Source organism: Symsagittifera roscoffensis, chromosome 1 (assembly GCF_963678635.1).
Source record: "Symsagittifera roscoffensis chromosome 1, txSymRosc1.1, whole genome shotgun sequence".
NCBI lineage: Eukaryota > Metazoa > Xenacoelomorpha > Acoela > Convolutidae > Symsagittifera > Symsagittifera roscoffensis.
In genome coordinates this window covers 38730726-38748159 of record NC_087062.1, presented here as the reverse complement: position 1 = coordinate 38748159, position 17434 = coordinate 38730726, and the positions used below count along the sequence as shown (strand labels likewise).

The window sequence follows — 17434 nt, the reverse complement described above, 5'->3', positions numbered from 1 at the left end:
GTCAGAGAGCTGGGAAAATTTCATTGGGCGACAAAAATTTTTGGTCAAGAAAATACTGTATCAATGTCGTCAAATAATGTCTGAGATAATTGAAGCTGATTTACGGTCAAGATCAAATTGCAATATAATTTTGAATGGCCGAAATAAAATTATCAAAGATATCCAGTGTTTGCTATGAACAGTTATTGATTCAGATGTGAGTCTACGAATCCTCTCGCTTGGGTACTTTTGGATCTTTGGATAAAGGTTCATATTTGGTTTGCCTGTTGGACATTCTGTTGTGCTTCCGGAGCTTTACCTGCAGAAAATATTGCAACAAGTGACCAAACTATCGCAGCTTAAGCAGTGACGCAGTATAACTTCTGATTGTTGCTCTGGTTTCGCGTAGTAGTATGTCAAGAGAAAGCTTTTGTGTTGTCAAAATGTCTGCGAGCGTAGGGGATAAATGGGCTCTAGCCTGTGGCGTTTAGGATTTGGAATAAACCCCTACTTTGTACAGAAGCTTGTTGAATTTAACTACCATTTTTGTACCATCAACTCTGCAAAACTCACCATAGTAGCCCGGTTCTCAAAACCAAAAATTCAGTTTACCGAAAGTAAGCAAAAATTCGCTGCCAAATATCGAAACATCTCACAAACATATTTTTTTCTTACATTTTTAATCACAGTTTTTTTTTGTTCAAATCATTCGATCAGACTTATTTGAGTCATTTTTTCGCTGAATCGGGATTGGTAAGTTTGGGCAAACATAGTTTTGATAGTTCGAAGCGGGGCTTAACTTAGAGCCGCAAGGTATATTGGGATACATATTTATATGCATGGGCACGTTATGTTTGGAGGGGTAAATGGAAGCTATTTTGGATTAGCGGGTTGAAGCCATATTGCATGTCATGCACAACTTGTCAAACAAATCTACAAAGTTACCAACGGCAAGCCAAATCGGCATTTTCAAACCATTTTAGCTTAGACGACCTAATGTTATTTTTCAGCTGTTTATTCTCGATTATAATACTGTTTTTAATATCACAAGAGCTGTTTTATAATTGCAGCTAAAACTTACGCGATCCGATAACTCGTGATTGCAATTAGCTGCGCGGGTCACAACAGTCTTATCTGAATGAAGCAGCTTTTTCAGCCGGTGTGACTACTCGTAAGCCACGATTGGCTTGAACTTAAGTACAACAAAGCATAAAAATTTTGAGTTTGAAGGTAATATAGATTTAGTAATATTCAATTATAAGCGCCACGAAGTTTCTGCAAGCCAGCGTCTTAGATGTTTTTATACATATGATCAGTGAAGCTTTGCTAGAAATGCATATGGCATAACTAACATCAGAAAATAAATTGATACGTATTTATATTTTTCTAAAAACCTAATTTATAGATTTCTTCCATCATTATTTTCCATTTTCTCAATTCCAATATTAGTTATTCCGCAACTTTATTTGACCTCTACGTGGCTTATAAGTTATAGCTGACCGCTCAACTGCTCAGTTCTTTTCTTCAGGTGTTGCAACTTCAGGTCAAGTTCATATTACTTATGATGAAAGTGGAACTGAACTGGATGATGAATTGAAACTAAAATTAATATTGAATTAGAAGAAACTTATGACCGAAAGATCACGAATGTGTTAAAGTAAGCCTCACGACTCGCGATTGAGCCATTCCTGTTTGCGACTTATTTGCTGACAAAACAAAAGGACGACATCTGACCCATGTATTAAGATAGGCCTCAAATTGGCTTATTCGAAAGACAAACTGAAAAGCGAGATTACTCTTTAATCGCTTTGGGGTCATTGTGACGATATATGGAAAGATCGCAAGACACAAACTGAAGTTTAGCTTTACACTTGACTAAACCTGGATGGAGTTTTGGGCGATGCTGATTGGCTGATCAGGGGGTGTTGATCTTACATATTCTCAATACTCAGACTAGCGCGTTATTCTTAAATCAAACATTTGAATCTCAGTTTGACAAACACCGCAATGGAGAATTGTAACAGTGACAGTTTTCTCAGCCTATTTGAAGAACCTTGTAGCTTCTCATCTACCATGAATCAAAGTTTAGAGCCATCATCAACGGCAGGAAACAACCCAGTGAATGTCCAGGATGCCAATGTGCAAGTGTTCGACATGGGATCCCAGTCGGTGATGGATCTATCGACGATGGAGTTCCCAATTTCGCCTTGTCCGAGCGACGCCTCGAACGCTACGACATCTTACTACAATCCAAACCCGAATCCTACGAACTCACAAATTCTGACAGCAGATGGTCATCAGGTTGTTGCCAACGTCTTGCTGTCTCCCAGTTCCTTAAAAGGTCACATTCATACAGGACACGGGGAAGAAAGTGACTGTTGTTCCTCATCTTCAGGCTACTTTTCTTCGGAAAGCAGTCCCCTTAGCTCAACAATACAGCCAATTTCTACTCGATCATTCTTCAGCAACGACAAAACTCTTCCGGTTCTACCTGTCGCGAACTGCAAGTCACAAATGACCAGACAAAATCTCAGTTTTATTAGCCCCCAAAATGACAACAAAATTTTTACTCGAGAGCCCAAATATGACACTGGTTCTGAGTTTTTGCACACAATTCCTAGTTTTGAGCCTGCAAACAATCTTGCAGACAATTTGAGTTCTCTTAACTGCCTGGAAACATTCAACCCACTTATAGATGATTTAGATTTTAATCCTCACCAAAACGATCAATCCGTTATATTTGGAAACAGCGGCGACTTTTTCAGCATCGATAATAATCAAAATTACAATGGTCAGCTTATTTCCACGAATGATTTAACTTCGGGATGTGACTATTATAAGCAAACCGAGTCTGAATTGATACTTAGCAATGTTGTTTCCACTGACGATCTCACATTTGACGAAACAATTATCAGTGGAACAATTCCTGAGAGCCCTCAAAACGCTCAAAATCACTGGTCTATGAAAAACGGGGAAAACGAGGAAACGCCACATTTACAAAACAAGATGAGTAAGTCTGAGATGATCGAAAAAAGTGTTTCATCTACCGTCAAGCTTTATTCAAACGATAAAAACATAAAAGAAGAGCCAGGACGAAAAAACTGTTGTGCAAGTGTTCGAAAAAATAATGACATCATGCAACAAAATTCCACTACCAACATATATTTAGTTCCTGTGGGCGCTTCGAGCAAAATTACTAATCCAGACTTTCAAAAGGCCGACAAGCAGACAACAAAAAGAGGCCGAAAAGAGAAAACTAACGAAAATACGTCAGTTATACATAATGAAACGTCTACAAAGGTTGCTGAAGACAGAGATGAGTCTAAGCCGCAAAAGTTCCAGAAACTTCTGAAAGGCAAACAGCAGACGTCTGTTAAGTATAGAGTGATAGCTGCAAAGCCAATTGCAATTCTACAGAAACATGAAGCTCAAAAACGGGCCCAGTTTGAAAATAGACAAACGATGTTGGATTTGCAAGGATCTGGCGGGACTCCTGATCAGACCTCGTTGGGATCCGAAGAGTACTCGCAGTATGACGGACGGGAGCCCGGAGGCCGCTGGAGTGCGATCATGAAACTTCCACAGGAGCTGATCAACGCAGCTGCAGCCGCCCCTGGATTCGTGTATAAGCCGAGACCCTACAAGAGGTTCCTTGATCCTAGTGTGAAAACTTATAAATGCTACTTCGACGGGTGCAGCAAATGTTACAGCAAGAGTGCACATCTCAAAGCACATCTCAGGAGACACACAGGTAATAACATTTTTTTAAAAGTGTACCAATGATATTTAACTCTTACTTCGATTGCGTATTTTCACTTGCGTCGCTTAAATCTGTCTTTTAACGTTTTCTGTATTCCGAGAACTTCTACAAAGACAATAAAATGATCAAAGTAAAGAAACCGTGTTTAACAGTCTTCTTCTTTTGATGTTTATTTTTGAAATTGCATACTTCGTAGACCAAACATTTACGGCAAACAAGAAACTTGAATAGTCTTCACCCAGTTCTAACTTTAAAATTCACTGGGATCTCTGTCTCAAAGCTCATTCACTTTTTATTGAAAGTAATCGCCCGTCTAATCCAATGTCCCGTTGGTTGAACCATAAAATCCCGGCAACTCAAGAGAGAACAATTCACCGATCGGTTATCAATATTCAAATCTCACATTTTCGAATTTAATGCCCGGGATTAATGTTATTAATAAAACGGAGGTCCTGGTTTGAGTTCCAAGGTACCACGTCGCCCTAAGCTTGGGACTAACGGCCCTCTAGTTTATCAACAAACTAGCAGTTTATGCTTATCTGCGAATTTCAGAAGTTCGAAAATGTTGCGTCAGTTAGCCACGGTTGGACAAGTAAAGACTTATTTATTTCTTCTATGATTTCGAGCCCCTCGAAGGCCGAAAGCTTTTTGATTCAAAGCAAGTTCGATTATGATTTATCCACTTAAGATAAATTCCTTCGCCCACCTATACTTCCAAACTGCCTCAAGAAATCAATCAAAGATATTTTAAAACTTTGAATGTGTTTTGTTTCAACACCGTTCCTGCTTTGTAATCAGGCTAATTGAGCTGTGAGGAACATAGCCTCTTTATTTTTGCAACTAGAGTTCAATGCGGGTTGGTATGTTTTGGGAGATTGCGGGCAATTTAACAACATTACTCATATCTTCCAGGAATTAAGAAGAGTTTGATCAGAAAACGATTCCATTCATGATATGGAAGAAAAGGTTCCCTCCCGAATCTTTGGCGTCAATCAAAAGTTTATTGAAATTCACCAGGTAGTCTGATATACCTAAGAAAACAAACTGCATATCACGGGCGATTAATGGATTAGGATATGATCTACCAGTTTTATAAGTTGAAATTGGTTTCAATAAAAAGATTCAAAAATGCAAACCAGCCAATAACAAGTAATCAACCGCTCCCCTCTCTGAAGGTGGAATGCCACGTTTAAGTAAACACGAATAATAAAGTTGGTTCATATCTTTTTTTTTAGGGTATAAGATTGTTAGATAAGCCCGACTACGTTTTTTGATAATTTTTGTCTATTTTTATTGGATTGCTAGTCTTTTTTGCCGTTTTCCCGAGAATTGGTCAGTTTAGGTCTTGTATGTTTAAAATCAGTTATTGCTTAACTTATGTAAACTTAAACTTCTGGCTTAAGATAAAAAAAAACTGCCGTAATTATCAAATCGTGGTCCTTGAAATGATGAATTTCGTTGAACTGAAGTTTACCGGAGACTGAAGTTTACTAAAGTTTCTATTCGTCAATGATTGGTTAAAATTCAATCATAAGGTTAAGATATTTATAAATGGCATTCTTCGCGATCTATGTTCATATATGAAGATTAAACTCACATTAAGAACATTCTACTAAACTTTGACTTTTTGTTAGTTTAAAGCATGAATGCAGATATCAGTTCTGAATACTCGTGGCAATATTGTGAATTGCGGTCAAAGAATTGAATTGAATTCGAATGAATGACAAAATTGGAATTGATAAAATTAAAGAAAATGGGCTACTCTTGCTGGTTTTTTTTAGCGGGCTGATACAAATGATTGATACTCGAATGAAAATGATTGAACACAGAGGCGAGATGCGACTAACTAAGAAAACTTTTCCTTTAAAGTCTGTCTTCTCTGCAAGACTGTTTTTCCTTTTATAGCAAGTTTACACTTTCATTCATTTTTGTTCAGGTGAGAAGCCATTCGTCTGCACGTGGGAGAGTTGCGAGTGGCGGTTTAGCCGATCGGATGAACTATCCAGACATCTGAGATCCCACAATGGCATCAAACCCTATCTGTGCAAAATATGCGACAAGAAGTTTTCCAGGTCCGACCACCTCTCAAAACACATCCGAGTTCATTCGATCAACCAAAACGCTTCAAGTACAGTCCCTCTTTCCAGTCCAGATAACACCCAATCTGCTAATTCAACAGCTGCTAATGGAACTATATCTTCTCCTGACGAGATGCTCTCTCCAAACAGTGCGATGTACTCTAATGAAATCAATTATGGTAAAGAGCCGTTATCCGTTAGTGGAACGTATTCTCCAAACTCAATTTTTGCCAAAAATTCCAATTTTTCTTCGACAATTCCGCAAAATGCAAGCACAAACAGTAACTTTCGAGCAGCTGTCGGCCAGGAAAGCAGAAGTGCCACAAGCACTTTACAGGATCTGAACTCTTACGGACAGAACGTTGCAACTCCTATGAGTGTTTCTAGTCTGGTAGGCTCCACGATTCACTCAGCCGAAAAGACCGCTTGGGCTGAGAGAGCAGATGCATACATTGTACAGCGTCCTGAAAAGCATCAAAAAGACCATTCATTGAACAAGTCGGCTATGTTACGCGACCTTCTCAACGAGAAGCAAAGAAAACATCAGAATAGTCAAAATCAAGTTCAAAAACAGAACGCACAGCCTGAAATTACCCCAAATATGTCAACTTCGCTTACCCCAGCAGGTCAAATGAATTCTGCTTGGGAACCTCTGCCACCGAATGGGAGTCGAGTTGAGTTCGTCTCTGGTCCGAATGGATCTCGCGAAATGTTCGTGGCCGAAGTCCAAATGCAACCTCAAAGAGCAGAAAACGTTTCCTCATTTTCGTATCAACAACAACTCTCTGTTCCATTGATGAGAGCGTGCGAAAATGGAACACACAGATGTCGCGAGTGCTTCGAAAAAAAGTTAAGATCGCGTGATAATGCGAACTACAACATGCAGCAAATTTATTTTTCCGACAACAATGTTGGCAACGAGTGCGACGTGAAGTTTTCTCAAATCTGGGACTTACCGCCTTGTTTGATAACTCAAGACTACTTCCAAAATTCTCCTTCTAAGGCCATCTCACCGGAAATCACCATGAATGAAATTAATGAACTCGTGGCAAAATGCGGAGCTGAATGGCCTTTATCGAACTAAAACGGAATCAAAGATTTTTGCTTTAGAAACTACTATAAACTTGATAAAAACAAGACTTGACGCTTTTTTCAACGTTTTCTAGCTTTATTTTTTATACAAATTTTTGATAACATGGTTTAATATAGCAGATTACTTCACTGATATTATAGAAATTGTTTTCGATGCGCTTATTTTAAATATTGGACTGAAATTAATTATATAACTATAAGTTGATTGCTGCTTACTTGCAAATGCCTTTCAAAACTGCCTTTCAGCACTATTTCACAAAACAGTTACTTTAATTTGTTTTCTCCCGAGACATCTTTATTTCCCACCTTCAGCGACAAAAAAAAACAAATTGTTTACTAAACAAACTTTTGTCGTCACAGAGCTTTTCCTTAATCTAAACTTTCCTATCACTATTCCGCGAAATGCTTCCACGCAGTAAAATCTGCTGAATGCAAGATAAATTCCAATACTTCAAATTGTACGAAAACATTAATGCTGTAATTAAATTTGAATTCGAATTTATTGAATTTCTTGGAAAACTATGATATAAATTACACATCACCTTGAATTGTTGAACTTCTAACAGAAATGATAATAAATTTTATGAGTAGCACTAAATCCTACAATTGGCTTGACTGCTTCAATACTGTACAAATTATGTTCCAAGTGCCTTTCTATTGTGGCTTCTATATGCTTTAAAAATTCTAAGTTAGAACATACACCGTTTTGTTTAAAAAGAAGTCTTTTTTATAGCTGATCAAAACGACGATCAATTTATATAAGACAAGATTGATCATGTCAGTGGGAGACCTGACGGTGATTCCCATACCTAATCTTGATCCCCGACCACCGAGGGGGAAGGAAATCAGAGAACAATAACCTCACATCTCCAAATCAATTCAAAGGGGGGGGGGACGTTGACTTTGATTTGCTTAATATTGTAACTTAGAACAGAATCGAGCATTTTAAACACAGCAAGTTTAATCTAAGACAAACGCGGTGATTGAAGGTCCCGTCTAGGATCATCTGAATTGAAGGTATGAGGTTAAATTGATCCCAATCTCAGTATTCGGATGCTTTGTATAAGCGCAAATTCAGAAATCTCGAAGAAGTCATACGAGGTCAAATTCAGACCAAATTCAGGGATTCGACCCCCTGCCGACCCAAAGGGTCCCCTTTGAACTAATTTGAGATATCCATTTTTGGCTGACGGACCCCAAAATTTTTCTGGCGCCAATTTATACTAATTTTGAGTGGGTAGTGCGCGCCGAAAAAACGCAATTCGGCCTGTTTTTTCAATATTTCCCCTGCGGCGCAGAAATTTTGGCCAAAACAGGGTCTTTTTTGTACTTTGGTAGAGCTCGGAAAATCAATTTGGCCGACCTAAAAAAAGGTCGACCTAAATGTTTTTTTTTTGAAAATCTGCCCCTGAGCCAAATTTAAAGTCTTTGTGGTTGTGCGCCGAAGCCATTACTGATGCGCGATCTTCCTTTATATTAGATCACCAGGGCTATTTATTTAGCAATTGCAAGCTGGAAAAAGGACCACTTGGCAGCGCAAATTCTTAGAGAGAAGACACCTCCATTCTGCTTCGGCGCGTACACGAAAAGCATCTTCGACATCTAGAAAAAAAAATAACAGTAGCTGGCTTTACTCCAGATCACGCTCCCGAGGTTGCCATCTGGTAGAATTTCGAAACAATAGTTTATTATAAATACAATTTTTAAACTGCCGCACCATCCGCAATTCATAGAAAAAAGGGTCTGCTTGCTTCAAAAAAGCACGCTGCAGCTGCTAATAATCGTTACTGAAGGTGTGACATCACGATATTGATGAATGGCAGGTAAACCGTCTGCCGGAAATAGTGTTACGGAAATTTGAGAGTAGAAGCCTGAGTGTTACCATTTGTGTGACAAAACCCACATGAATCGTTTGGTAGCAATCCCCATCCTACGGTTGGGTGTTACCAATTGTGACGAAAACCATTTGAATCTTTTGGTAGCAATCCCCATTCTAATCATCTCACAATTGCTGTAAAATAACAAGCGACTTTTTTATGGGCTCAACTTTTCGCGTATGGGGTTTGAAATTGTTTCGCTATTTCAGATAATCATCCTAATGTTATGTTAACAGATAGGCAGTGAGGTGAAATCATGTACTTTTTTTTTGTGAAATGCTTCCGATTTTTTTTCAGGCAAGCTTATTGGTCCAAGTTATTGGTTAATCGATCCAAAAAAATAATTTTTTGCTGACATTGCGTGTTGGGATAGTTAATTTTTTTTCAAAGTCATTTCATTCTGATTGATTTTTTTCTATACTGGAAACTAGGATTGAACCCCTACGCTGCAGTAAATTGAATAAATACTAAAATTGTTCAAGAATAACACAAAAACTGCAATAATGTTTCGTTTTGAGACTATTATTTTCGTTTACCCGGTATAAAAAAAGTTAGAACGCTCTGCAAAAACACGCTAGAGTGCAACTAAGATAGTGATAAGCAACAATTTTTATCGCCTAGTTTATACAAGTTTTATAATTTGTTCCAAGTTTTTTGAAAATTGTTTTATGTGAGGCAAATCTTTAAAAAAACTTCTAAAGTTATATTTAAAAAAAAGCAAAGCAGTTGCCTTGATCTCTAACATTACGAGCATCAGTAGATGCATGGGCGCAAACATGAGTAATCGGTTTTTGTGCAAAGTTAATCGGTTTTTGTTCTAACTCAAATTTGGAAAAAAAAAGACGATTTTTTTTTGTTTTGTCAACCCTATTATATTCTTTGTCTGTTTTTTTTTGTCCGTAATAGGGAACTTTTTAGGTAGAAAACCGCAAAAATGGGTTATTATGTGCTACAATTTTCTAAAGAGTTCATATAAGGAGCGCAGTGTTATATAATCTTCTCTGTTTTTTGTCTAAAAATGTAAAATTTGAGACAAGTTTTTCTTAACAGAATAGTATTTTTTTTTCTGATTCCAAAACCACAATAGTTGATGAAATATTTGACAATTACGATACTTTTATGAAGTAGTCGAATACCCAACATGTGCAATAATTTTTCTAAATGGGTGACTTGGTGGTAACAAGAAGCAGCTCTGATTGATCGCTGATCAAAAACTCAACAAGAAAAACTTGACAATTGAACAATTGAAAAGATATAAAGAAGATAAGCAAAAGTCATTTCTATTGGTGCAAACTTCGTTTTTAAATCCTCTTAGAAAAACGCTAACGTGACGAACAAATATTACCAGCTACCGAACCGATGCAATAATTTTTATCACAAGAATTGTATCATTATATAAAACTAAACAATTTTGTTCGGACCAGGGAATGCTTTAAGTCTTTTGATGTTTTCAGGGTGTCTGAAGTTAAAACAAATGGTGCATATATATATATATACATATATATATATATATATATCAGGGGCGGATCTAGGAGTTTCTCGAGGGGGGCGGATTTTCAAGATTTTTTCGGAAAATTGGTCGACTTTTTTTTTGTAGGTCAACCAAACTGATTTTCCGAGCTCTCTTTTACTAAAAAGACCCTATTTTAGTCAAATTTCTGCTCTGCAGACAAAATATTGAAAAAACAGGCCAAAAAGGCGTTTTAGGCACTTTTTTGAAAATTTTGATTAAAAAAAATGCGTTTTTTGCGCGCGCTCCCCCTCAAAAGTAGTATATATGGGCGCCGAAGGTGCCTTTAGAAGACTTTTAGTATTCGTCAGCCAAAAACGGATATCTCAAAATAGTACCAAGGGGAGACCCTGTGGGTCGGTAGGTTGTCGAATGGCTGAGGAAAGGGCGTCCGCCAAACCCCGCCCACCCCCATAAATCCGCCCCTGATATATATGTTGGATAAACCTGGCATATGTTTACATTTTTTCGGATTTTGTTTTTTACATTTTCTGTCGCGTTTGTAGGGGTTAATGAAAATTACAATATACATGTTTTTCATTTAAGCAAACAGAGGTAAATCGAATTCCCGGCACTTCATGAAAAATCATTACAGGTAACAAAATGTATCCAGTTTTGTATGCTAGTCGGGCGTTTTATTATGGTTGCTTTAAAAGCTGTTTCTTAAAAAAATTTGGTTAAGTCTGAGGATTTCCAAAGAATTTGAACAGGTCGTTTTTTGTTGCCTTTTATAAATTAAAACGTTTAGCTCAAAGTTTTGATAGCTTTATTGGCTAAAGTTTATTTTTTGATTTGTCGATTTGTGAATAGATTTTTGATATCTCAGAGACTCATTCAGAGGAGCAAAAATCATATACACTTACTTTGTGAAAAGTTAAGCAATTTTTGCAGCAAGAAGCTTCAGGCAAATTTTTATTATCAATTATTATCATAATTGATCAAAATTTATTGAAAACAAGCATGTTTTTTGTTTTTCGATTTTCAAAGAACGATCAACTATTGGTGCTTGAAGTAACGGAATATTTGTGCTCGAGTTGGGTTTTCTCTTCAGACAATTTTTTTTATCATTCAAAAGCTATTGTTGTCCGAAGCTTAAATTTAAAAATGTATTTTACTTTTGATGATTTTTCGTAAAGTTATGGGGTTATAAAGATTGCCATTTTGGCCAATTTGATTTGGGACAACTAACGCTCGATATTTTTTGCGCTATTAACGCGTAAGCAGAGATTTATTCCGTCATAGAAATTGTTCCAAACTGGTTGAAGGAAGCTTGTTTGCCATAATTGATTTGTTACAAGGAGCAAAATCTATCCTTCTGTACACTATCTACCTATCTATCTTTATGGCGTGTAAGGGGATAATTCTCACAAAAAATCTCAAACATTCTTAGATTTTTTTTTCTTTTTTTTTTCTTGATGTTCAATTTTTTTTTATAGTTTTTACTGCTCTATAAACCTCTAAAGGCATTCAGAACTTTCAAGGCTTCGCCCTAAATGTTTTCCTAGCGTGTGAGGGAAGGATTTTTACAAAAAAGGCTTGTGGGAGGATGATTTTATTTGGCGTGTGGGGTTATGACTTTCACAAAAATTCTCAAATTTTAGAAAAAAAAATCATTTTATTTTAATACAATTGTTTTTTTTTTAAAGTTATTACTGCTCCATAAACCTTAAAAAGCTTTCGGATCATTCGGAGCTTCGCCCTGATGCGAGCAGTCTTGTTATTCTTCAGAAATGTTTCATTTATATTTTTCGCAAGTTTTTTCGGAACTTTTCTTCAGCTTGAGAGATATAGCCCGTACCGAGTAAATTTTTTTGTTTCAGGCCTGAAATACTTTGTATATAATCTAACTTCTGCCCAAAAATTCTTTTCGAAATGTTTAAGTAAAGCAGGGAGTTTCTTTAAATTCATTATTTCTCATCTTAATTCCGGTCAGAAATTAGCTAAATCTGAGCTATTTCTAGCTAGGAAAAATTCTCATGGTGTTGCTGGAACCTCAGACCTTCTGTTTTCTAGCTGGATGTGCTAGCTTTTTAGTATTTAGTTTGCACTGTGTTGCTACTGTTACTGTGTATACTCGAAGCAAATATATCTCGTTGCGGTTGAGCAGTGGACTGATTTTTTGGTATTTAATTTTAGAAACTGTTTATTTTTAAACTAGAAAAGAAATAGATCATTTCTGCACATAAAATACGGGAAAACTAGGCTAGATAATCTATAAAAACTTCTATCTTGAAAAACAGCTTCCGTTGGGTACGGGAGTTGTTTTGATTTGAAGATTGGAAGATATTTAACGTGCAACCATTTTTTGCATAGCTATTCAGGTGTGAATTTTGGTATGATTGATTCGCGTGTAGTTTCCTCTTTTTTTTTCAAACGGTTTAATTTCAATTCAGTTTTTGCATAGTTATTTGGGTGTGAAATTTTGTATTATTGATTCGCGCGTAATTTTCAAGCGGGTTATATTAGCAGGAAATTATTCCGCCTGAGAATTCTTCTCAAATCAATGTGAGGCGAGCTATTTGATTCAAGTTTGTTCCATCCAAAATTTCATATGGCAAAAATTGAACGAATAGCTATTGCAAAATAATCTGAAATAGAATCTTGTAGACGTTTATAGAGGATTAAATTGGATATTATCTTACAATTTATATAGTTTAAAAAAAAGTTTTCCCAGAGTGCGTTTGCCATAGAATGCAAAATTCCCAGAAAGGGAACTTAATCTCCCTTAAAATACTTGAAATACTTTTTTCCTACTGCAAGAACAAAAAAAATCTGAGAAATTGTTTAAAATAAATAACTTAAGGACCAGTCATTTTAAAACGCAGACAAACGTAATCACAGTTCTAAGAGTACTCTCTTTTTTGGAAAGAAAGTTGAAACATAAAAATTATTGATTAATGAGATTTGTACTATTTCTAAGTCTCAATTTGAAGGAGATCCTTCATTTTGCCCGCTGATGATTTAATGCAACTAATTTGAAATTGTTCAATTGGATTGAAAGTTTCCTCGTTCTTTTTCACTCCTTCAGGTAATTTTATACCCTACGTGGGTTCAATTTCAATTGGATTAGTACAAAAAGCGTGGAAAAAAAAACTGTACTCAATCAATCTGGAGTGAAATTCATTTCACTTTCTTTTTCAACACGGTCAGATTAGTTTCAAATTACAAATAAATTTAAACCCAGTCACAGAACAAAATTTGTTCAAGGGTATAATTCTATATTTCGAGTTTTACTTCGTCAACCAATCAGTTCTTGCAGACGCTCATCACCATTTTAGAAGTTTACTTGACTGTAATATTGTAAAATTACATAATAGGTTCATGATATCGACGAGAAAAAAGTTTTTGTGATGAGAAACACTGCCAGGGGTAAAAAAAAAAGAGAATGGGAGTCGGAAATCTAGTTTTAATTTAGAGGTATGCATGTGTGAACTAGATTGGTGAGTTTGAAGGATATAAAAACTGACACTCGGTCAAATCAGATAAGATAAGAGAATGACAATTCTTTTTCTAAGGCAGTGTCCGTTGATCCCCTTTCATTGAGTGAATTCTGTTACCTTTCTGCTGCCTATATCTTTTTTTTCTATATTTCATGATCGTCTGTATAGCAAGGATGTTTTATGTGAGATTTATGGTTACAATTTTTGATTTATCCACGAGAAAAAGAGCCAACATGCGAGCTCTACTGTTCATATGGGAGAACTGCTGGTGTGTCTTTAATAGAGAACTTAGTTTTTTTTGCTGGTTTTGGGCTGTGGAATGCTGCTTCACCGCTAAGCATCGGAATCGTTGTGTTTCGCACCACCAAACTTTCGACTGAGAAGCGGAAACTATCGTCACTTCAATGGCGCTCTCCATCCGTTTTTGTAATTGAACTTAAATAATCACAATTGGCTATTCGATGATATTTTGATATTTTTTATCAAGATGTTTCAAGGTCAAACCGCACCATATATTTCAAGTGATGCAACGCTAAGTTAAAAACGGGTGCCATTTTAGTTTAATGCATTCGCTCAGTTGCCTGACCTTAACAACCCTGCTGATGAGGATTACAATTAGTTAATCGAAAAAAAAGTTCAGCAAAACTTTATCACTGACCTAGCAGCATAGCTCTTTTTTTTGAAAATTGGCAGAAAAAGCACGATTTCACAAAGGCTCCTCTACAATTGAAATTATTATTTAATTATGAATCTTGGTATTTCAGAAATTATCTGTTTGTGCAATGTCAGTTGATTAAAAAAAAAAACTTTAGCTTCAAATAATTAAATTTCAAAATTAAGTCTACAAATCTGGATTATTACACGGCTGTTTAATACATACATTGAAATTAAAATTCTTTGAGCTGCAATAGAATAGAGTTACACGTAGAATGAAAGATACGAAGGGCTTAAAAAACAGCGTTTGGCTATATCAGGATCTGCCTGGCGCTTGAAAGCCACAAACTTAAAACAGAGCATGATTTTTGCTATAAAAACCATCAGTTTGAATCAGATCCTTTTTCTCTACTTTCAAGATTTTGCCAAATTTTTTTTTCTGTTGTTGTTTTTCTGTTAAATACGACTCCTAAAAAGTGTAATATGGAACTTTTGCATAAAGCGGTACTAAACGCAAAGTTTTGTCCTCATTAAACGCGAGAAGAGAAGATACTCGGACGGCCGGTTTGAGTAGTAGCGCGAGTTACCGACTGACGATCTGCTGGACTCGGTCTCTTCTCAAACAGTTTCTGAACTCTCTCTGGAATCACGAATCGCAACAGCGCTCCCAATCTCTCTCGGAAAATCTGGCTAGTCGCAAAGTAGATGATCGGATTGCTCACGAAGTTGAGAAGGAAAAGAATTCGGGTCAGTTTTCTGCCAACTTGAACTTCCCGTTTGCTCTGGTCCCATTTGAGAAAAAAGACGAGATTCTCGAATATCAGAAATGGACAGACACAGATAAGAAAACAGGTGGAAATTACAAAAAGGGTGAAGGTTACTTTATTCTTCGGGTCTCGCGACGCACTTCGGCTGCTGTTGCTGGAAACTGGCTGCGACTCTTTTCGGTCAACAGCAGCTTGGACCCCGAGTGAGACTCGTCTTGGTGGTTGACTGTTTTCTTCCTCAATTGCAAGTGCCGGCGGAGGAACTGATCCGTTGTCAGTCTCGTTTGGCTCTCCGCCCCCTCCGACTTCGTTCGCCTGAGCAGAAGTACATGGCTTCATTTCCTCTCGGTCGTGCTCCGAATGGTTTTCTTTGTGCATGGTCTGCATTGACGTTGGCATCTGAAAAAAATAATAAAATGAAAGCTTATAATTTGCTTTGCCAGAAGCTAGAATGAAACGTTTCATTACAGGGATTCCGCGACCAGGCTGGAAAAATCTAGCAAAAAGATGTTCATTTTCTTATAAGCATTACTTACAACGAATTTGCTAGTCAACAAATTTAAAAAGTGGACGTCTTATCTTGCAGAATGTTTGTCAACTAGAGATGATGTTAATTTGAGTTTTGTGATTCTCACTAACCGGTCGACGTCTGAGTCGTTCGTTCTGCAACTGGAACGTCTTGATGATGTGGAAGTAGGAGTAGAACATGATGGCCAGAGCAGTGATCACCAGTATATTGTAGACCATGTAGTTCTGCACATCTATGATGTCCTGGAGGAGTTTAAGGGAGGTGAAGTAGTAGCCGAAGCAGACTGCCCCCTGCACCACCGACACTCCGAAGATCCCCAGCAGCACGTTCCGAACCCTAAAAAATGGCGAATTGTTTCTTAACTACTGCTACCGAAATTATTACCACATCTCTTAGTTAACAAAGTTGCTGAAAAAAGGACCCAGTGAGGAACTGGTGTAAGGGAAAGGGCGATAATTCGTAGCAGGTAACAATTCGTAAACAAGTGACAGGCCGTAAAAAACATTGGCATCTGCGGAAATATTCGAGACAATTATCATTATCGTGAGTTTGAATCAACTGATTCTGTTGTATTTCCGACATTCGAACAAAGGGGCGGGATATTTATGATCGGGGTAGTTTTTTTTCTCTCAATGCATCTGATGGCTTTTATGATCGGGGTAGTTTTTTTCTCTCAATGCATCTGATGGCTAAGGATATCTTTAGCTCAAATTAAAAAAAAATAACTTGTGAACCTTTTGTTGAAAATAATGGGGGTTCGAAATTGCCAATTTGGCTAATTTCGACAATTAGCACGAGATGTTTTGTGTATTAACGTGTAAACGGCTATTCAACCCGCTCATAAATTGTTTTAAATTGAATGAAGGCCAGATTTTTGGTGTTTTAATCCGTTGACCGACAAGAAAAATTGTAAATTTTGTACCTGGCATAGCGTTTGGGAAAGGTTTCAAAAAAGTGGCGAAAAAAATCTTGTAGTTTTGAAAAAAAAATCAAAAAAGTGGCGAAAAAAATCAAATTTTCAAAACTATTTCAAAGACGTTGAAGGGTTTTGCCTTGATACGAGCACTCTTGTTATGAATGATCACCTATACGAATTGTCGCTTGTTGTTCCGGCTTTTGAGGAGGATGACAGAATACTTGAGCTCGGGTTGGTTTTGCTTCCAGACAATTTTCGACTCTCAAACTAGTCAATTTTGGGCGGTTTTTTACTAACCAATTGAAAGCATTGATAATCTGAACTCAAACTTGGTAAATGAGCGTTATATTTCCTTCTGTAACGCGGAAACGGAGAAGTAACCCGGCTTAGAAATAGTTTCAAAAGTAATTGAGGCTGGTTATTTGCACTAACTGTTTAAGTTACTATAAGTGAAATCTATCACCTTATATGGCGTGCGGAGGATAATTTCAATGAAAAGTACGAGAAGAAATAATTTCTATTGTTTATTAAAACTTCATCAAATTAAAGTAAATTTTGAAAATAATTCCGTAAACGTTATAAAGCAGTCAAAAAATTTGTGATGATAACCAACATTTATAAATTTTTCCTTCGCGTTTCGAAAAAAAACAGCGTGTCAAAGTGGTGTCCCACTCTTTAACCCTACGATATTTAACCCCCTCTGTTTACACCCCCTATATCATAACCCCGTAACATGATAACCCCACAACAATTTAACCCCCTTTTAATGACGATAATTTGTTCCAAATTAAGTCCTTTTTATAAGTACAGGAGTAGTCCAATTAAGCTTACT

The 17434-nt window shown here is 36.9% G+C and overlaps 2 protein-coding genes across 9 annotated transcripts in view; one reads left to right on the top strand and one right to left on the bottom strand.

Annotated features, from left to right (window-relative positions):
• Nucleotides 1–748: 748 nt before the first annotated feature.
• LOC134844097 (uncharacterized) lies at nt 749–7570 on the top strand. The gene is made up of 2 exons (XM_063860576.1): nt 749–3730; nt 5676–7570. Exons 1-2 carry the CDS (start codon nt 1987–1989, stop codon nt 6899–6901), a joined length of 2970 nt encoding a protein of 989 aa, XP_063716646.1. The 5' UTR covers nt 749–1986; the 3' UTR covers nt 6902–7570.
• Nucleotides 7571–14581: 7011 nt separating this feature from the next.
• LOC134844102 (orexin/Hypocretin receptor type 1-like) overlaps nt 14582–17434 on the bottom strand; it is a 74962-nt gene continuing 72109 nt past the window's right edge. For all 8 annotated transcript variants that reach the window (XM_063860644.1, XM_063860652.1, XM_063860597.1 and 5 more), the window contains exons 5-6: nt 15797–16022; nt 14582–15556 (exon numbers count right to left, since the gene is read on the bottom strand). In XM_063860644.1, the coding sequence (XP_063716714.1) occupies nt 14921–15556; nt 15797–16022 (862 nt within the window). In that variant the 3' untranslated portion in view covers nt 14582–14920. The remainder of the gene's footprint in view (nt 15557–15796; nt 16023–17434) is intronic.